Source organism: Platalea leucorodia (assembly GCF_965183815.1).
Source record: "Platalea leucorodia genome assembly, chromosome: 12".
Lineage (NCBI taxonomy): Eukaryota > Metazoa > Chordata > Aves > Pelecaniformes > Threskiornithidae > Platalea > Platalea leucorodia.
The window spans coordinates 8,051,068-8,072,377 of record NC_138834.1 but is presented as its reverse complement, the minus strand read 5'-3'; the positions used below and the strand labels follow the sequence as shown (position 1 = coordinate 8,072,377).

General features: G+C 38.3%; 1 protein-coding gene across 7 annotated transcripts in view; it reads left to right on the top strand.

The window, feature by feature from the left end:
• Positions 1 to 21,310, top strand: part of ATXN2 (ataxin 2) — a 54,911-nt gene that overhangs the window by 6,343 nt on the left and 27,258 nt on the right. For 4 of the 7 annotated variants that reach the window (XM_082325402.1, XM_082325401.1, XM_082325400.1 and 1 more), the window contains exons 2-11: positions 849 to 885; positions 2,566 to 2,625; positions 3,359 to 3,430; positions 3,666 to 3,816; positions 11,654 to 11,778; positions 13,090 to 13,181; positions 15,961 to 16,158; positions 16,687 to 16,865; positions 18,387 to 18,596; positions 20,684 to 20,866. In XM_082325402.1, the coding sequence (XP_082181528.1) occupies positions 849 to 885; positions 2,566 to 2,625; positions 3,359 to 3,430; positions 3,666 to 3,816; positions 11,654 to 11,778; positions 13,090 to 13,181; positions 15,961 to 16,158; positions 16,687 to 16,865; positions 18,387 to 18,596; positions 20,684 to 20,866 (1,307 nt within the window). The remainder of the gene's footprint in view (positions 1 to 848; positions 886 to 2,565; positions 2,626 to 3,358; positions 3,431 to 3,665; positions 3,817 to 11,653; positions 11,779 to 13,089; positions 13,182 to 15,960; positions 16,159 to 16,686; positions 16,866 to 18,386; positions 18,597 to 20,683; positions 20,867 to 21,310) is intronic. The other 3 variants (XM_082325404.1, XM_082325403.1, XM_082325405.1) reach the window with 3 other exon arrangements.

The following is a 21,310-nucleotide window of genomic DNA, read 5'->3' as shown; positions in this document are numbered from 1 at the left end:
CATTGTGATACAAATCTAAATCGCTATAAGAAATATTTGAAACTAGGACTTCTTGGTACAAGAAAGTAACTTTGAAATAAGGCACACCAGTGAAGTTGAAGAATTGTTGGTCTTGCGGACTTGCTAGCTGCAGGAGGTGGAGGGCACAGACTGTTACATCTCAGTTTGCAAGATATTAGGAGCATACATGTTAATTTAAAAGCTTTTTGAAGTGTCCTAGGTGCTACACATTGACAGATCTGCGTTAAAAGTAGTTAGTGTTTTTGAGGGGATGGACAGACTTAATTAGTTTTGCTTGCTGGCTTGTGATAGGAGTGATAAGCAAGCTCTGTAGGTAGGGCCTTACAATCAAGGCGGCCCGTAGCTTGCAGCGTGGGTCGGTTGTTTGGGTGGCCCTTCGTCAGAGGGACGGTGACGATGTACTGAGCCTCTAGTCTTAGAGAGGCGACTCTGTGTTAAGTGGGGATTGGGCCTGAAAGCGGTTTTTGGTTTTGTGTGCCAGGAAGTTTTGGAATTTGCTTTAGTTACAGGATTCTGCTTAAGAGAGAATATTTTTTTTGATTTTTATAATGACATAGGCTTAGTATTTTCTTCATTTTGTCCTTTAATTTATTGTAGGTAACCCTCTTGCCTATTAACCAGTGTTACTTGCTTGTAGGTCAGTAGTTTGGAGGATAATGCTGTGGGCCCTGTAGTTGTTGAGTTCTGCCCTAGGGGAGTGCTGTTTTTCTCTGATCCCATTCCCAACACTAAATTAAGATGGGGTTTTGAATTCTTCCTTGTTAAGAAATGGGTTAATTTCAGCAGTTCTTCTTTTAATCATATCCCATATATGTATTTCATTTCAGAGGTCGCAGCAGTGGCAAAGGACCGCCTCAGCCTACAGTAAGTATATGTTTTTTCCTCATTGTACCACTTCCTAGATATGAGGGAACAACTTACGTACAGTGAACCCAAGTATCAACGTAAGAATAGCAGATACTGGAATATTCTCTCAATTTTTTCCTTTGGATGCCTTGATGAGTATTTTAGACTGAGATATGCTTTTCTAAAGATGTAACATCTTGCATTCATTTAAGTCTCCTGGGAGGGTGAAGGGGGGAAGGGTCACTTAAACTCTTGACCGCACTAGTTTAAATCTTCTGCGTCTTCTTGCAATTATAGTTGTAGATACAGATAACATTTAACTTAAGGCAATGCTTTTGAATTAGTTCCTCTCTGAAGACTCTAACATTGGCTTCTTTCTTAAGCAGATGACAGTAAGACAGCATTTAGTTCAATAAAAATAACAATTTTGTTTAGCTTTGCTATAAAATAGATAACCCAGCATTATCAGTAACCTGAATGTGTAGCTTTAGTTATTGTCGAGGCTATATAGTGTTGAAGTATAGGCGTGGCTTGACTTGTAGAATGTAATTTTATCAAAGTTAAAGATGTGGATCCCGATTTAAAGAGTGGATCTTTGAACTGCACTAATCAAATGTTTGATAATTTGTTATTGGCCTGGTTTTCAAGGATGACTAATTTTGGGGGAATGAGGCAGAAGTAGGAAGGTTTAAAAGGACTATAGTTTACATACATCAATGTTTACTGAAGATATCAAGACCCTTCAGTAAAAATAAAGAAGCTTTCAGGAAGAGTGGTGAAAAAGGTCATATGCAAACACTAAACATCATAAAACTGTTAGTCTTTACGTCCTCTGTACTGAGTGTTGAGCATAGGAGTGTCCTTAAAACGTGTCTTTCCAGACCAGGAAGCGTGGCTAACATGCAGGAGTACCTGGATTAAGGAGCTGACAGTTTAAAAGATATGTTGTCAGTTAAAAAGCTCAAAATACGGTGAGGTCCTTGTGTGTTTCAGCATCTCTTGTTTCACAAGCGTGAAGTTGACAGGGAGAGATAGGAGATGTTGCAACAAAACATAGGCTTCCTCGCCACTTCATGTATGCCTATGTGAGCGTGTCATCTAGGAGCCTGGGCGATGCTTGGTCAGCTCTCCTGGTGCAGGATCGCAGACTCTGATACTGCAGTGAATTACTTTTGACTAATTTTACGATAGGTTTTGTAGCTCTTTGGCGCTCCATGATTTGATGACTTTAACTTCTGTTAATGCATGTAATCAAGTCTGTTAGATGAAAAAGATGTAATTCAGCAGGCCCTGAAAGCACCTTTTTATTTGTGTGGCAATTGAAGTACCTTATCCTGTTGATGGCTGTTAAACCAGAGAGGGATGTTAGCAGGGCTTTTTCAGTTAGGAGTCTGTGCATATGAGCTTCATTCAACCAGCAAAGGCATTTCCTTATTGAGTGACATTAGGGGCACTCTGTAATGTTTATCATGTTTGGAAGGATGTTCAGATCTTTAATTAATCAGAGGAAGGGGTAAGGGTCCTCTGGAAATCACATGTGACCTAAGTTCTATGTGTATTGACTGAATAAGGTTTTCAACCAGTGTTTCTAGGAACTAGTATGTACTAATGAAAGCCTGCGTTATTTTTGGCGCACTGGCTTTTTGAATTGTTGCAAGTATTTCTCCTGTATTCATGACAACGTCTTTTATTTTTCAGATTTCTTTCGATGGCATCTATGCAAACATGAGAATGGTTCACATACTTACATCAGTTGTTGTAAGTCTTCATATTTGAAAGGAGGGTAAACAGTTTCTATAGTGACATAGAATTGTTAACCAGCCCACTAATTCTAATATAATAGAGCGAATATTAAACTTTAATAGTAGGCATCTTTTGCCAAGATTGAACTTTAAAGAACCACAGTAATAGCTATTCTGTATTTTTGGCTTGGAAAGGTTCAAATACAATTTGCATAGGTATAGCAAATTTCTTAGGTGCATTGGTCATATTTCTGATTTTCCGTCTTTAGAGAGGTTATGGATAAATAAAATGAGTCTGTGTGCAGGGAATGGAAGCCTTTCTCCCCAAATTTTAAGGAAAGTCCTGACGTGCCAAAATTAAGTAAGGCAGACTGTCCCCCGTCTGCTAGGGTCCAGAATAAGCCTTCATCCTTATTTGTACCCACACATATGCACAGATTTTCGTGTTGCACAAAAACTTGTTTGTGTGCATAACTGGTCAAGAGTCTTGTGAGTACGAAATATGCTTCTGTGAGTATCTTTAAATCCCTTCAGAACAAATTTTGGTACACACCCAGCTGTTTGCATCTGCAGAACACAGTGGCGTATTTATAAATGGGCAAATGTTGAATGAGCAGATTTGACTAAAAACTGAGCTGTATTTTTACACATTGTACTTACGTAAAAAAATACATCTTTGAGAAAATCACTCAAATGTAATTTTTTTCAGGCTGGTAGAAAGCTGTGTTTTCATTTTTCTTGCATTCTAGGGATCCAAATGTGAAGTACAGGTGAAAAATGGTGGTATATATGAAGGAGTTTTTAAAACCTACAGTCCTAAGGTAATTGGTTTTTGTTTTGACTCTTCCCTATTTTAAAAGATCCTAATACTGAATAATCAATATTTGATTAAAATTTGAGTATTTATTATGAATTATTTTGACTGTTATGTCTAGGTTTACACAAGCAGATTAATTTTTGCAAACTATTGTAAATGTGCGTTTTTTGTAAGCGTGTGATGGTATCGAGTAGCGTATTGTGCATTAAGTTAGTGTATTCTTTTTATATCTCTAATAGTGTGATTTAGTGCTTGATGCTGCTCATCGGAAAACTGCAGAATCCAGTTTGGGGCCAAAACGTGAAGACATACTAGAGAGTATCTTGTTCAAGTCTTCAGATTTTGTTATGGTGCATTTTAAGGACATGGATACCAATTATGCGAGAAGAGGTATACTTGTTTTTAAAGTTGTGTGTATCTTAAGATCAGAAGTGGTTTTTTTTTTCAGTAAACGTCTTTCTAAATTACTCTGTTAAATGTTATATGAGAATCCATATACATAAATAATAATAAATAACCCAATACATAAATTCTTTATAAAAAGATTATTGTTCAGAATTGGTGTATATTTATATTGGTCTATATTTAGTTAAGTAACTTTTGTCTCTAAACATGCATTCATATAAATACTCTAAAAATACTGCTGCAAATGGAGCTAAAACTTCTTTAGGAAAATCCACTATTTGTGGTTTTAATTTCTGCTTTACTACTTGTAGTTAAGGTTCTCCAAAATACAGAAGAACCCAGTGAGGTGGCAGGCAAGTGGTCTTAAAATCTCAAGACGTGGCTTGAAACTGTCAGAGTGAAACAATTTTACAGGCAGTCTTCATACTTCTTTTAATGTCTGACCTCCAAGACCCTAATTATTTTTCCGGAACCTAAGAGGCTCATAAGTCAGACAGCTCTAGTTCCTTTGCAGATATTTTTATTTGGGGAGGGCAGCAAATCTCAAGGGTTTTTATACTTATGTTCCTGACTTGCTGGGCTACGGAATAAAAGCAAAAACGTATCTTTCTATGCTATGGAGTGAAATTGCGTATGCGTGCATTTTCAGGTTGATCAACAACTGTCACGGGGAGCTAAGTGGTTGTTGTAACGCACATGCTTTATTCCCATGGAGCAGTGATTTAGAGATGCGTAGGGACTCGTGGACATTTAATGAGATCTTCTCTTTTCACCTTGTGTTCGTACGTGTACATGTTCTTGCCTGATTTAAAGCTGAAGAATGAGAGGCTTGTTGTTCCAAGGAATTTGCTTTTCCCAGAAGAAGATGCATAATGTCAGAGCAAATGTAGCATTGAAATGCAGATAAGTTCCAGGTTCTCGGTAGGACTTTGAATTTAAATTACACGAGAGCTGTTTTATAAGGGGTCTGCTATGAACATCACTTTAACGTAAATGCAGACTGGGCTCTCCATTACCCAATCTTTATAGATTTTGAGCAGACGGAATGAAGAATATACTACTACTTCTAGGAATAATTACTCAATGGAAGTTTTCTAGAAGAAAATTGCTGCTTCAGGTTGAACAGTCGCTCAGTTTGCTTTATTAGGTAGAATGTCTTTGAATCTAAATCTCTTAAGTAGCTGGAGAGGAGAGCTGAAATAAAGCTGTAGAGACTTGGAGCAAGATAAACTGGAAGGCTGCAAAACTCGATAACTCGTAGTGGGTAAATTAATCTGCTTTCCATTTTGTCTCAAAAATGTATTATCTTGAAACGACACTTGAAAGTGTAAGTCAGTCTCTGATCACACCTGCAAATTAGAGCAATGAAGGGCTTTCTGCTTCTTGGGAAATTAAATAAGCAAGGATTCAAAAGAATGGAAGTGTATGAACATGCATGCGGGAACTGCTAGCCTTTTGTTCTTATAAATAAACACAAATCTTCGTGGTACAGAGTCGGATAAGCCCGTGTGACTCAGTAAAAACTGAGTCTGAACTCCTAGGCACGGAAATGGTGTTTCTTGCTGCATTTGTATTGGGAATGGTTACTGTTTGGTGCCCAGAGAAGTCTGACAATGTTGCACTTAATCCAGGAACAAATATTTTAAAACTGCCTAGCCCTCAGTGTATTTTGGCTTTCACAGACAAGTTAATAGACAATTTGGACATATTTGGTTGGAAAGGCAGCTTGCTCTCACTTCTTTAAAAATGTAGTCAAACAAAAGAGCACTTCACAAGCACTCCGTTGCCACAGGAGAGGCTTACCTAGAGTAGGGTTTGTTGGGGTGTATGTCGTTTCTCCTACCCCATAGGACACTGCTAGACTTTTGAGGAGGCCTTGAAGTAAACTTAATTTCTGCAAAAGATACTGTTCTGGAAATTTTAGCACATTCTGGTTTCTTGGTTCAGTATAAGTATCTGGAGTTCTATGGATTTTTTTTCTGGCATTTGCTTCTCTGCTGAGCTGGAGGAATACGGACAAATGGTGCTCCTGACTCTGTGAATCTTGATCTTCTGCCTTACCCTCAGACTTGAATAGCAGAGGTGTTAGCTGCATTGTCTGCCTGCCTGACCAAGTCAGACAGAAGAGACTGGAAGAGTACTGGAAAAGAGCAGCAGGTGGGGAGAAAGGGAATGGGATGAATTCTCCTTTCAGAGGAGCGGAAAATAGAGTTGTCTCTGAAAGAACCATCTGAAATGGTCTGCCAGGCACCTTTCATTGCTATCATACTTGTGCAGCTTTGGAGCAGTGAGCTGATAATTCATCCTGCAGCTACATCGGTAGTGCGAGTGCAGGGGAGGTAACGACCATATAGGCTTGGGGTGGGTGAAACCACCCCGTTTGGAAGCAGCGGTCTTAGATTTGCTTGTGCCAAACATGACATGGCACCTTTAGACGCACCAGTGGAGAAAGTGTGGTGCCTGCCCAGATTGTGGAAATTGGAAGGGTTGGGAGAAAAAGTAATAGGTCTGCATGGATAGGGACATTATTCTAACAGTTCATGTTTAAAAATAAATCTGTCCTTACTTCCTGGGCCCTTATTTCCAACTCTGCCAGTCTGCATAGACCTTTGTGCTCCTGTAGATTCCTGTTAGGTTTCAAAACAGATGGAAAGGAGTCACCTGACAGTCTCTCACTGTGGAATTAGGGCTCTCTGCAGTACAGGCAGGCTGATGAATGAAACATGCTTTGGAAAACTCAGGTGAAATTGTATTATAGCCATCATCCCCCTTTCAGACTATTCTGTCCGCATTTAAAGAGGGACAGGCGCTGTCTTCGGCACGTGGCGGTGGAAATCGACTGCTAAAAATCCGCTCTAACGTGCAAGTTGAAATCTTTGGCTGTACGTTAGCATGTAACGTCTTTCTGCTTCACCTTCTGAGGCGAAGGGGGAGTGCCTAGGTCTCGTAGTTGCTAGATTACTTGGGCTGCGTGATTGAAATAGGAGGGTATATTGCTCCTATGTTCTACAGGACAAGCTCCTAGCAATGTTTCCTGTAGTCCTAAACACTGATCAGTCAACAGTGCTGGTTTGCATATGATTCAAATTTAAGTAAGGCCTCAGAGTTGCCGCCTTGGCTTCTCTTTAAAGACAAGACAATTCAACATCATAACTACTGGTGAAGTGGAAGGCTTCTGCAATGTTTGTATTGGTTTTTTGGCACTGTTACTGCACTCTGAGAAAAATATTACAAATCCAATGAAAAAAGGCAGAAGAGAGTTGGCTATTTAAGTTTTTCCTTGAATTAGCACTGAAAGTGGCATCCTTCCAGAGAATGTGTTGCAAGGGGAATAGCAGTAGGCATATTATGAACAAAGGAAGGAAATGTTGGCTCTGCAAAGCTGGTGGTAACTGGTTTTAATGTTTCAAATCAGTAGTAAGTAGTTACAAAACAAATGAGAGTTTACTGTTGAAAGCTTTAAGATGAAACCTCAGTTTACTTTGGGCCATGCTAAACTTGATCAAAGCTTGCAGCGTGCAGCATGAACACCTTTGGCACGTAATGCCGATTGGTTTAATAGCATTTGAACTGCAGAGTTGCACTTAATTGCATATTTGTGCTCTTCACCATTAGTAGCTCACAACATGTTTGCAAAAACAAGCATGTTAAACACTGAAATTAATTAAACCTGGACTCTTAATTGCTTTATTCTGGCAATTTTTTCTTTAACTCATTTAATAGCACATACTGGAAGAATTTGCCCAAGCTGAGTTTTTCTCAGAATGTGTACATTTAATTTGCCTTTACTTAATGTGAATTTCTGTTGTGTAGAATTGTCCTTGGGATTTTTTTTTTCTTCCGGTTAGCAGGCTTTAAAACAAGAAGCGAGGTCTTTGATACCAAACTTCTTTGCTTAGGAGATGTCACGTGAAGCAGGTACAGAGGCAGTGGAGGCTAATTGAGTGTTACAGCTCAAGCTCTTTGTCTGACCAGTTTTCATTTGATCTTTAACTTGGGTTTTACCATGTAGAAAAGGAATTGATTAAAAATTTGGCCATGTCAAGGTGCCATGTGAATTGCTCATTCAACAGCTCAGAGATAAGGGGGAGGCTGAGCCTGTGCAGTCACTATCTTGTCTGTTATTACTCTGCCAGTCGGCACTTGTAACAGCACTTCATGTTTTAACTTCTACTTTACTAATCATCTTAAGAGCAGGGGTTTTTCTTTGTGGAAACAATTATTTGTAGAATTTATTTTTTACATATGTTCTCAATTTTGTTGCTCATTAATTTTGGTAAAGTCTTGTTTGACCTGCCACGTTTTTAATCTTGGTGTCCCGTCTGCCTGCCTAGCTGTTTGTTCCAGGAAAATAGCGATCTGTGCCTTGAGGTACCGTTCTGCTACCTTTAAACTTTGCCTGGATGCTCAGGAGACCGTATTGTCTGACTAGAAGTCTGCCTTTGTAGCTTGAATTTCTTCTAACTCTGGATTTTCTTTGAGTTGTAGAGTTAAACTGATGTTGCAGTCTCACTTGTGCTTTTAATTCTAAAGTCAGAGAGAAACGTAAGAGCAGTGAAGCTTCCTGTGCCCCATGATATACTGGATTATTCTACTGGGAAACGTAGCATTGACTGTACACATCTTACTCAGATCTGTAGCATTTGTTAGATAGTGGAGTTTTTGTTTTGACTTGTGTCCCGTCCCCCCCCCCGGTTCATCTGTATCATTGTAATTTTTAACAGCACTCTGCTGAATGTTTACGTGGCTTTTTAAATAAGAAAATTAGTGGGTTGAGTAGATGAGTCTTGTTAAGCTAGTATTTTATTCACAGTATCCAAAATGGCACAGTTGTATATGGAGTTTGAAGTAATCTAATAGAAATTAAGGAAACACCCTTCTGAAATACAGAAGATTACCTCCATCAGGTGCTGTCATCAGTCCTCCTATCTCATATTTATCTCATCTCATTGGAGAAGAGTTCCCTCTACTCCCAGTGAAGTAATGTAGAAGCAAATTTCACAGTTTCCTAAGTGACATAAGCAACCTCCAACTTTAATGTGGTGTAAAATGTCCAATCTGAGAGGATCAGACATGAAACATTGAATTAATGGTGTTCAGCACAGAAGTAGCACTGGTCTTTCTGGGTTATGGCAGTGTTAGCTACGGGGTATTGATAAGGTAAACGCGGAGTTTGCAAATACAAGTGCCTTACTTTTGCCTCCCTGTTAAATGTGCTCTTTAGTTACTACTTCACTGTGGATTGAGGTAGTGCTGTGTTACTTTGTAGTTTCAGATGACATTTAAACGTATCTTCTGTTCTAGTATGTTTTAAAAGCTGTTTATGTGAAGGGAAACTGAGAGATGTTTTCTTTCAAGTTGGTATACCTTAGAAATCTGTAGGCTATTTGTAGGGGTTTTTTTTGTGAAGCAAAATGGGGAAATACATGGGGCTGTTAATAGGTGGGAACATTGCTGAGGTTTTACTATGGAAATGATCTTTGCAAGGTGGGAGATGTATAATCAGTTTGAATATGTCTGTGAGAGGGACTGAAAGAGTTTAGCTTTGCCTGAATTCAGCCATATAATGTGAAAAAATCCACCTGTATTTATATCTGATGTCTTCCAATTTTTTCTCTCTCCATATCTGTTGTAGTTCCTTCAGAAACAGGTAACTTTTTTGGCAGTCACTCTATGTCTCTGCATCTTGCCTGTCATAATGCTTTTGTTACCATAATATATAACGAAAACTTAATATCTTTGCTCGCACATTTATGGCACTATGAAACATGCATGCGTAACTTCGCAGAATCATTTAGAGTATCTTGCAGTTAGCTGATGACTTCTATTCTCACCCTTGATTTTTACCTATTCTGAAAAGTTGAAAATGCAACAATTGAAATTTTGCATCAGCACGTAGGTAGTACAACGATACAATGACTCTGTTTCAGAACAGTTTGCAAGTAATCCCAGAACGGGCCTGCTAAAGGCATCGCATTTAGTGATGAGCTAAAATATAATCTCACTTGGAAGTGTTAACCTCCAGCTGCGTAGGTACTGTCACAACTTTGGCAGACTGTGACGTCTCGCAAGGTGATTGATGCAGGTTTTTGCAATTTCACATGAGCCCTAACAGTGGTGTGCCTGGTTAGGTGTCTTCCTTTCATTTGGCTTTCTTCTCTTATTTTACTGATTCTTTTGTATTTGAAATGAATGTTTAGCTAATAAACTTCTCTTATTTTTCATACATCTTCTATAACATCTTATTTCATATACGCTTATTAACAATGCTTAATTGCTTATCCATAGTTCCTTTGGTCTTCGTGTATGAGTCGAGCAAGCATTTCATGAGATAGTGCGGGATGTTACTAGACAGACTAAGCACAGTTAACTTTTATGACAGATCATCCCAATATACATACAGAACTTGACTGTGAAATTGGGTAAAACAGGAATAATAAACTACGGCTGCAGTCTCTCTTTAAAAAATCTTCAGTGATTGTTTAAACACTGTAACATCAGTGGCCTGCTTCCTATGCCGAGAATTCTTTTCACGATGGCTTTAACGTTCATTTTTCTTAGCCAGATTTCAGATCTTGCCAAAAGTCAATTTAAGCCACGTTCTTCCATATCTGGCATTGCCTGGTGGTTTGTTCTCATCTTTTCTAAAGGTCTGAAATGTTTGCTCCTTACTTTATCAGTAGAATGATAATAGGAAATTCTAGATTGAAGGCTTATTTATTTTAGGCATATTTATTAATTTATAAGCTTTTAACAAGCTTACTTTATTTTTTTAAAGTTCCTTCTGTTTAAGTAATTTAAGAATTTGCAGGCAGCTCTGAGATTTAGTTGATTTAGTTGCTTACAAATATAAAAGCTTGGCTTCCTTGATGAATGGCTTTGTACATTTTTTTTTTTACAGCACTTTAATATTCTAGTATTACTCCTTCTTAAGTCTGGTTTGAATGAAACATGAACAAGTGAAAATAAAAGCTCATGATCTTTTATTTTTTATATACATTTTTATAATTTGTATTAACAATAGCAGACCCTTACTGCTTAGTGCACCTAATGGTATATTTATTTTCATATGTTGTTGAGAACAAGAGGTATAGAGTTTCTGAATCTTGCTGTGTGATTTGGGTAAGCTGCTTCTTGGAAAAGCTGTTACGGGAAGGAGGACATCTCCATTCGTGTCACAGTAAATGGGGTGCACCAAGCTAATGGGTAATTGAGTTACACTGCAAAGGGATAAAAAGTGTGTGCGTGCTTGCTGGCGTGTTGAGTTGTGAAAATAGGAGAAACTCAGATATTTGAAGGGAAACTTGTATTCTGCCCATTTAGGGGAATGGGATTGGGTTGCATTTATGCTTTTTTGATACTTGCATAATATGTTAGCGTGCAGTTGTGTGGGCTGTTTGGAAAAGCATATTATACAAGTCTCAGCTTTTCTAGAGGAATGGGGATCCTCAGGTAGTCTTTTCTTTTCTTTTTTTTTTTTTTTTTGTAGCAAGAACATATGTAGTTTGTGTAAAATATTTTGAAATAACTGAAGGTAATCACTGCTACTCTTTGATGCCTTGTCTTGTACTTTAAGTTGCAAAAAACCCCTGTAAACAGATACATTAGAAGTTAGTCTGTAGTTCCATAGTTAATCTAAGTAAGAAGTAGGCACCTTTTTAATGTAGTCCTATTGAATACAGCAACTACAGGAGAAGGTGAATGATGTTTAATGAGCCTGCAATTCAGCTGTATTTGGTTGTTCCTCAAATAAACTAGTATACACATCTTCCTGTATTTAAGCAAATTGATTTCACCCCCATCCCTCCCCACTCCGTTGTAGATGCTTTTACTGATTCAGCCATCAGTGCTAAAGTAAATGGTGAACACAAGGAAAAGGATCTTGAACCATGGGATGGAGGAGAGACCACCGCTACTGAGGAGCTTGAGGCATTAGAGACAGATGTTGTAAGTAATGCTTTTTTATCATCTATGACAGTCTGTAGAAAATAAGCTATTTCTCTGGACATGCCTTGCAACAATTCCTTAATTTTAATCTAGTAATGAACTTCTGACTAAAATTGTTGGCCTACATTGTATGGGTGTATTTTCAGTCTTTGCTAGCAGCTGCCACAGTGCTTTTTTACAATTTGAATAAGAATAGCTGGATTTCAAATGCCACTTTTGGCAAATATTGACAAATGGCAGCTGCTGTGGTAAGGGACGTGTTTGACTCATGGACTGGCTGAAAGAGGAGCTTTTATTAAAGACTCCAAATTCAGCAATACACTGAAGTGATTTATGTTTAATCAGAGCATTCCTGTCTGACTATCATTGCATTTGGAAATTATGGCGCAATTGTGCTTAGCTAACTGTCTCGGAGCTAAGATGAGGGCAATTGATGGAAGTCTGACCCATGACTTAATAAGCACAGATACAATCTCAGTAGATTATGAGTCGTTAGATGAAGAGTATGGTCTCAAATGACGTTTCTTTATATATCATAACAGTCAGCTTTTACTCAACCATGCATTCTTTTTAGTAAGGTATTCAGACTGCAATATGTTAAAGAAAGAAGATAATATTACTAATTAGAGGAGAATCTAGTCATGTTACTGTGGAGCATATTAACTTTGTCTGGGTGGAACAGTTATCCTGTCAATTTTAGTGTACATATTGTACAGCTGAGATTTATTAGAATACTTAATACTGTCAGTGCCTTTATAAAACATTCAAAACATTTATCGTTGTGCCTGAGCGCTGTAATAGCAATTTTACGAAAGTGGGGAAGTTGTGCAGACCAACAGGGGTATCCTGCCTGTGGGGTGTCTCTCTCAGATTATTGCATTACTAGTGCATTTGAAAAGTTTCAGCACTTGCCACAGCAAGGGACACTTGCAATGTTCAGAAGTGTCAGTTTTCAGTTCTTGGAAAAGGCATTCATGTATGTATTTCTTGCTAGCCAGTAATATTCTAGTACAGAGTGGGCATGGTACTTAAAAAAAAACAAAAACAAAAACAAACAAAAACAAACCAACCTCATAAAAACAACACAAATACATGCAACAAACAAAAAACTGACTTTTGAAAGTAAGATCTGTGCATCTGATGAAGAAAGTTCCCTGAAATAAATTGTGGCTTTAGTAACTTTGTTACCTGGACAGTGAATTCGTAGGCCCAGGAAAAAGGGCAAAAGGTTTAACTTCTGCCATCAGCCCTTCGTTTTAAGGGAATGTGTTTCCAGTGTCATTTTGAAAAATGAGCATCATTTTCTTCTAGTCTAATGGATGGGATCCCAATGACATGTTTCGTTACAATGAAGAAAATTATGGTGTAATATCAACTTATGACAGCAGTTTATCTTCTTATACGTAAGTTCAAAAATATTTTGTTATTAGATTTGTATTTAATGTTCTCCTTGGTTTGACAAACTTTATTCTGAAGATAATTTTACATACTTTCTAAAGTTGTGGAATTGAATAACTGAAAAAGCAATGAATGAGTAGTGCTTAAGAAACCTTGCTAGCGTTCTGTGAATAGTTAGATGTAGTAATCGTATATATTCCCTTAAATGGTCACAGTTCTTTCCCATTGCAACATTGTCTGAATTTAGGCTTGCAATAATGCTTATCTCTTACAAAAACTTCTATGAATGGGGTGGAAAATACGAAATTGTAAAACTGTCTTTACATAACTCCTATACCTATAGTTTGTGTGTAACCTAGCAGAGCAGTTTGACGAAATCCTAATTTTATTGAGACAATTGATCTGGTAGATATTGGAATGTTGAAATGTTGCATATCACTAAGGGGGGGTTGTGTGCTTTGGATGGCTTGTTTAGCAGACTTGTCCAGATCTAAACTAAAGTTCTAGTTACAATATAATAACAACTTCAATATAGAAGTCATATAAAGCCTGCTCGGGCTACTTTGGCAGCGTGGACCTGTTCCCAGTAGTCTGCAGCTATAATGTTAACTGCAACTGCAAAACAAATCAATTGCAGATGTTCAGCAGCCATTGTGAAATGTCTTTAATGTTTTCCCACTCTTTTAACCCCCAAAGTGTAAACTTATTTTTGAATGTCAAGGAATTGCAGTGAGTGTTTTGATTTTTATGTAGAAGCACGTGTCTACAGGTCTCTGGTTCAACAATTTTATTTTTACTATTTTGTTAAAATAGACTTGTAACATGGTGATAATCAAAGTATCTTAATTGGCTTACATTTGAAGCCTGGGGAAGCTGTTCTTTCATATACTTCACTGCTCTAAGTGCTTTTTGTACTTTTGAACTTTAGTCTTCCATCTTTCTGCTTTATGGATATTAATGGAAACAGATTAAAAACATGAAGGTGGCTCTAAATTGCCAGAGACAAATTCCATTGTTTCCCAGTCAGGCAGCTTGCTTTGCATATCAGTCTGCTAAACTGGGAAACTCTTCTCCTGGTTCTCCAAGTATGTGATGAGCAGCAGTGTAGCTACATGCTTATATGTGCAACTGAAGGATTGCAAAGGATTTATTGTTTGATCGTTTTCTGTTCCTAGAGCTAAGCCTTAGCAAGTAGAGTTTGTCAAACTGCATAAAGGTATAAGTTTGTGTTTTAGCAAGTGTACTGCCTTGGCATGTTGATCAGCTGCTGTATACGCTTCTCTCATCACCAGGGTTCTGAACAATGTTGTCTTGCCCATCCCCTTTGTTTCATCTTTAGTGGCCTTTTCCCTGTTAGAAAATGTAAAATCATTCTTTTGCTTGTTTAGGTTGCCATCAGTGCTACTGCATACATCCCTTCATTTTTTTTCAGTCACTTTAAATAAATGAGGATGTATTGGGTGTCCTTGTATACACACAAGAAAGGTCTTGTGTATATACTTAATACAGGGTAAGGGAGGCCCGTGATTTCAGGTTTGTATGTATTGTGTTCATGCATATCTTATTTGAGCCAAAGCTTTATGCTGAAGGGTAAGGGGTTTTTTTTAATACTCTTGCAGTTAGTATTGATAAGGCCAGTAGTTGTCTTGACTGGCCAAAAATGTGTGTGTGTGGAGAAATCTGTGATGCAGTAGCTGACTGCTGGCTTGGAATTTGGCAAAGCCACTTGTTTTCCTAGTTCTGCCACCAACACTTGAGTAATCTTGCATATATTATTTCATACTTGGCTTGTATCTCCACCTACTTTCTTTGTTCTTCTTTTTTATATTATTCAAAATATGTGGAGTAGTGATTATATAATGCCCAGCATAGCATGGTCCAAGCCGCAACTGTGGTCTGTTTTTTTATGTAGTTTATTCTAAAGGAAGGTCAGATGAAACAACTTTTGGAACTCAAAATTAGAATCAGGGAGAAAGCGCAAGGTTGTTTTATAAAACCTGATACTTTAACAAAAATTAGAAGAGGTAAAAACCAAAACCATGGGTGGACAGAAGGAAGTGCCGGCTATGATGTCCATCTCTCTCTTCTGGTATTTCATTGCTCGTGTATTGAATTCTTACTTGGTGGCTTTCCTAAGAGAGCTACGTATGGTTTTTGCCGTATGCTATTACCTAATATTGGTATATGGCATGAATGGTTTTGAGGTCCTAGGACATGGCAAATGAGTCATGGGTTTCTGGTCCTGTGCTCTAATGTATTGCATTCATCTTTTCTGCAGTTACTCATAACAGGAAGAGCTGAAATTCTATGGCTGGAATTATCAAAGGATTAAGCATGTAACTCTTTAATTTCAGTAGGATTGAGGACTCTTGTGTCTGTTGGGAATGTGTAAATAGCTAAAGAAATTCAAATTCGGTCTCTTACGACAGCTTCCTATCTAAACAACAGACTAAAGCTTTTTATTGCTAATGTACTCAACCGTGTTAAAAGTTGGAGCCTTTGCATAGCTTTAGGGACTGGGGATTTTGCAAGTCATATGGAAAAGCTCTGCACCCTGACCTCAGCTCTCTAGGCAGGTAAATGACACTGAATTTGCACATAATATCAAACCAGTCCACCAATATTGACAAACTTCTTCTAAAAAAGACAGCAAGTCTGCTGGCTTAAAAGCAAGTTGTTTTTTTTTACTGTGACTTGGTTAGAATTAACGCTATGTAATTTCTGTAGCTCCTTTGTGCTTTTGAATGCATTTCAGAGATGCTCTTCCTTTCCATTGTCTTTTAGGGTGCCGTTAGAAAGAGATAATTCAGAAGAGTTTTTAAAACGGGAAGCCAGAGCAACTCAATTAGCAGAGGAAATTGAATCAAGTGCCCAATACAAAGCTCGGGTTGCCTTGGAAAATGATGAAAGAACAGAAGAAGAAAAATATACTGCTGTTCAGAGAAATGCTAATGAACGAGAAGGACATGGTGTGAACACTAGGTACTTGCATACACTATGAAATAGTATTTTTATTTAAATGTATATATTTTGGTACAGTAGCAATTTACTCCTTGAAACTGTTTTTTCAGCAGGGCTTATTAGGTTAGGACCTGGTAAACAATCATGTGCTGTTTTTGGCACTCATGCTAACTTGTACACCTCTGCCTGGCTCTGTGTTATCTCTGTAGCGAAACAGACTTCCCCATTCTGATATGTCACCGTGGTGAATTCATACCAACTTACAGGAAAGGGCTGTGGTTTTGGTATGTCCTGGAGAATTTCAGGCATTAGTACTAAGTCATTCAGTCTCTGTGGGCTCGTAGAAAGTGGGCTGTGTGGTCAGTACCAAAAGCCAATTCATGAGGTGAATGTTAGGTCAACATCTGATAGTATTTAGAATTTTCCTTTAGCTTGATTTGAGAAAGGCAGAAGATATCAGCGGAGCACTTGATCAGGTACTTTTCATTGTCTTTCAGTTCTGTCTTAACAGTTCTGTCTTAATACTGATAGAAATTTACTGTGTTTCAGAGAAAATAAATACATTCCACCTGGACAGAGGAACAGAGATGTCCTGTCCTGGGGAAGTGGAAGACAAAACTCACCAAGGATGGGCCAGTCTGGATCAGGCCCACCAATTTCAAGGTCTGGATCCCATACTTCAGAATTCACTCCTAACTCTGGAGCAGATCAAAGAGTAGTTAACGGAGGCAAGTATCTGAAGTCTAAACAAATGTACCTTGTAAAATTGCAGTCAATTATCTAATCATGTTGAAACTGCATGTGGTGTGGTCTTAGGGTATGTATTTCATAAGCTAGGTTAGCATTCATCATTTAACACAGAGGTTGTGATTTTGCTTTGGGTTTAACTTCCTCATAATGGAACATGCATTTGGCTGCACCGTATGCAGCTTTGCGGAGCAGAAATGTCTCTTGTTTTCTTTCTCAAACACCTTTGTCTTAGATGATGGTGCAGTATGCGGATTTAAAGATTAAAAATTGCTGTATGAATTACTACTGCTAAGCTCTGTGTGGAGGAGCAGCAATGCTGACACCTAGTGAAAGGGAGGTGGCAGCCGAGGAAGCATCACTCTTACTTTCTGGTGCATGGATCAATTCTGTTTCCCGTTAAAAAGAATAAAGCAACTCACTGACTTTATGATGATGCGGGGGGAGAAAATCATTGTTGGGAAAGTAAGAGAAGTGTTAGGGGAAAAGGAATCAAAAGCCTTCTCTCCAAATAGCTATTTGAGTATTTTCTGCTATACACATGGGTAATATTTATAAACAGACATCACTGGGCACTGTATAGCAGGAATCGGTGTTTCATAAACCAAACACCATTTTTGGAGATGGATTTCAGCAGTAGCCTATCCTTGAGGCATTATTCTTAGAAGTTAAAAATCCTATTATATGAGATTGCTGTGAATAAATGAAAAATGTATAATACTCAAGTGCCTCTATCTGGAGAGGAAGTCTGAGAAACATCTAAAGGTAAGTGAGACTTCCTTTTCAAATACAGAGTCAGCTGTATAAAGGATGTACAACTGAGTCTTGCCCAGACAATGCTAATTTTGAAATTTGTTCATAGTATTTGTGGTTTCTGTCATCCTGTTACTCCGCTGAATGAACATCATATACCTAAAATATTCAGAATGGCTTGTGAATTCAATTTCTTTGTTTTGGAAACAATGAACCCCATATCCTAGATTAAAATCATACATTAATACTTCAGATAACTGATAAAGGCATAAATGTCAGGATTCAGACACTGAACACCGCTGTTTTTTGTAAAGATACAGTTCCTAGAATTGATATTGCTCATCATTTGGTTTGAAAGTAGCAGTTTGTGTAGTCAATACTATATGTGAACCGCTGTTCGAGAACCTCTGGTAGCTATTTAAGGACCTTGTCAAGAGTGATGCGTACTGTAGAACATATATATGATAGGCTAACAGATCAAACTTTACTGTCTATTCCTTAGTAGTATTTGTAGATCCTAATTAACCCTTTGGGGAATTTGTGACATTCAGATGTTAAATTTGACCTGAAGTGGAGGAAATAACCTTGCAGAGACTATTGTATTGGTTGCAGAAATAAACTAATCTATCCCCAAAGGGTTAAACATGAAAAATCATTTTGTCATATTTTACTTTTTTTTTCTGTTGACCTTTTTCCCCATAATTTTTCTTTAGTTTTTATACTTTCCTTCATATCATTTGTTCTGTCAGGTGTTCCCTGGCCATCGCCTTGCCCATCTCCTTCCTCTCGCCCACCTTCTCGCTACCAGTCAGGTCCCAACTCTCTTCCACCTCGGGCAGCCACCCCTACACGGCCGCCCTCCAGGCCCCCCTCGCGGCCCTCCAGGCCCCCGTCTCACCCCTCTGCTCATGGTTCTCCAGCTCCTGTCTCTACTATGCCTAAACGCATGTCTTCAGAAGGTACAATACCACGATTTGTTCATGGTTTTGTTTGTCTTTGTTTAACTCCTTTGTGAGTTTAATTACAAAATTGTTTTTCCTCTTCATTACTTAACCTATAATTTGTGTTTAACTTTAGTTTATCAGACTATTTCTATTAACCTTTTTATTTGAAGAACTTTACAAAAACAAAATAAAGCTGTGACATTTCCCAAGTTGGTATGAAATCAGCTCAGCTTTGTAAACGCTGCTCAGTGTCTTAACTTAACCAATAGCAACATGCCAGGACCTGATAACTTTAGAGGGCATTTTTAGGAATATAAATTTATATAAAAAATAAAATATTTTAATATAGTTGTTCCACAAAAAGCAGTTTCAAATTTAACTAAGTCATTGAATTACCTTTTATAAAAAAACACTAATAATTATAATTAAAAAAATGCTGTATTCAGAGAAGTGCACTGTGGAAGGGGATAGGATAAGCTGCTTCAAAGGCGAATCTGTAGAAAACTTTAGATCTGTTTGCACTGAGGCAGAACAATAAGTCGGCTCCCTAGCGGTCAATAATATGCAGAGAAAGGCTAACCCATGAGTTTTCGGTAACTGTATGCAGAAGTATCTGAACTAAATTTGTTTGTCCTCTGAGGGTACAGTAAGGAACACATTTTTAAATTTTTATTTTATTTAAGTGCACTTAAAAACTAGCCTGCACAGCACGGTCTAGCAAGCCTGGAAAAATGCAAACTGGTTATACTAAACTCACTGGAAACTTGCAGTCTCTGCTGTAGCTGGCTCCACTGGAGCCACGGGAGAGAGAACAGTCATCCCGCTGATTGAATCAGTAACGCGGTTCTGCAGCTTGCCTGATAAATGCTCAAGGTGGTCCAGAACCAGAAAGCGGATGGTAGTAAGCACGTCTGTACAGCACGCTACTGTCAATTTATCCATGTGAGCTTTTTTTAATGTAGTAACATACTGAGAATCCACGTGCAAATTCAGTTATTTTTCAGCACGAGCGATTGATTTGTCAGGCATGCAGTGGACTGCTGCTTACTGCAACATTTAATTTCTGCTACTAGAAGAGGATTGCTGGAAAGTGTGTATTCTTTAAAATACTTGCCTGTATATATAACTTGGATTGAAGTGTACTTCAGATTCATGGTTAAAATAGAGGCTGACATTTAAAGATTTACGTAACGTACTTGATATTTTAGAACCTTATCTGAAACCAGAAAGCCATTATCTGAACTTTTCTCTATTATTGACCTACATTAAAGATGAACTGTAATCAGCCAGATTGTCTTCTGTTCATACACAGTTTTTCCTTTTGAAGTATCAACATCTGAGTCTGATCTTGTAAAGAAAATGTTCGTTAGGATGTAGAAACTATTGCTGCTTAGACTTGAGCGTAACTATTCTGTGGCAGCCGTATAAGCTGTTCAGAATTACTGTGTTCACTTATGACTTTAGCTTCTGGTGTTAAACATGCATGACTTGAACCTTGGGATAACAATAACTTGTTTAGTTGCAATTTTGCTGACTTGTAAATGAATTGTGACCTGCTGCAGGCAATTTAGCCTCGGCGCAGAATGCTCTGCTGAAATTCCCCAAGAGCATTGGTCAGCCAGTGGTGACTACTCTGTAAATAAATGTTTGGTATCACTAACTACCTGACAAAAGCAAAGGAAATTTTTTCTTTTCTGGAAAATGTGTGATAGCCTGGAACTGTGCTTATCCAGAGGGAGCTGGGCCACTAACCTTTTCGGCTTGTCTTGCAGTAAGCAATATTGGATACTTGGATTCAAATATTTTAAATCCAGGACTTGCATACCTGTTTCAATTCTGATCAAGCTTCTAAATATCAATGAACGTGAGCTGTCCTAGCAGGGTGATGAGTGTGTTGGTAGTCTGGCTGGACCAATGGCTTGGCCTTTTGAGTCTCGTGGATCCCTGGTTCTAGTCGATGTCAGTGTAAATTGCTTGACTGTATTACTGCATTATTGAGAGTTTTTAGATTAAATCCAGTTTTAAAAACAGATAGTATGTTTGGGTACTCTTAGTGATGGACGTGAAGTACTTATTGTGTGGGGTTGTCTTCTTTTTCTCAGGGCCTCCACGGATGTCTCCTAAGGCACAACGGCACCCTCGAGGTCACAGAGTCTCTACTGGTAGGGGTACAATTTCAAGTGGCTTAGAATTTGTATCTCATAATGCACCAGGGGAAGCATCTACTACTGCAGTGGCACGAGGCAGCCCTTCAGGTGGGACGTGGTCATCAGTTGTCAGTGGGGGTAGGTAAAGCTTGGCTTATTGCAGATGGCTTGCCAGGGGTACTTTAGAGTGTGAATGCTAAGCAGAATACTGCATTTCTAGACAATTCAGGCTCTGAATAAACACTGGTCTGCTAACTTAGTGTGCTTAGATGAGGTGGGAGAAGGATGTTCCCAGGTAGCTTAGTACAATAGTTGGTGAGTTGGTCCTTTGAGTGCAATATTGTCTTAACTGCAGAGAGGTAAAGTCAGATGGTGTATGAAAAGGAAGGAAAAATGTGGGAATTAGTTGTTGAAAGAAGTAATTTTTAGGAAAGTTATTGAAAAGAAGAAAAGTTATATACATTCCATTGCATCACTGAATGTGGTTAATGGCAGTGTAACTGGGTTGTGGTTTACAAATGAAGGAGGTGTTTGGATAAAGGAAGGTTGGTGTTAAAAGAGAAGATGGAACGATATTCAAGT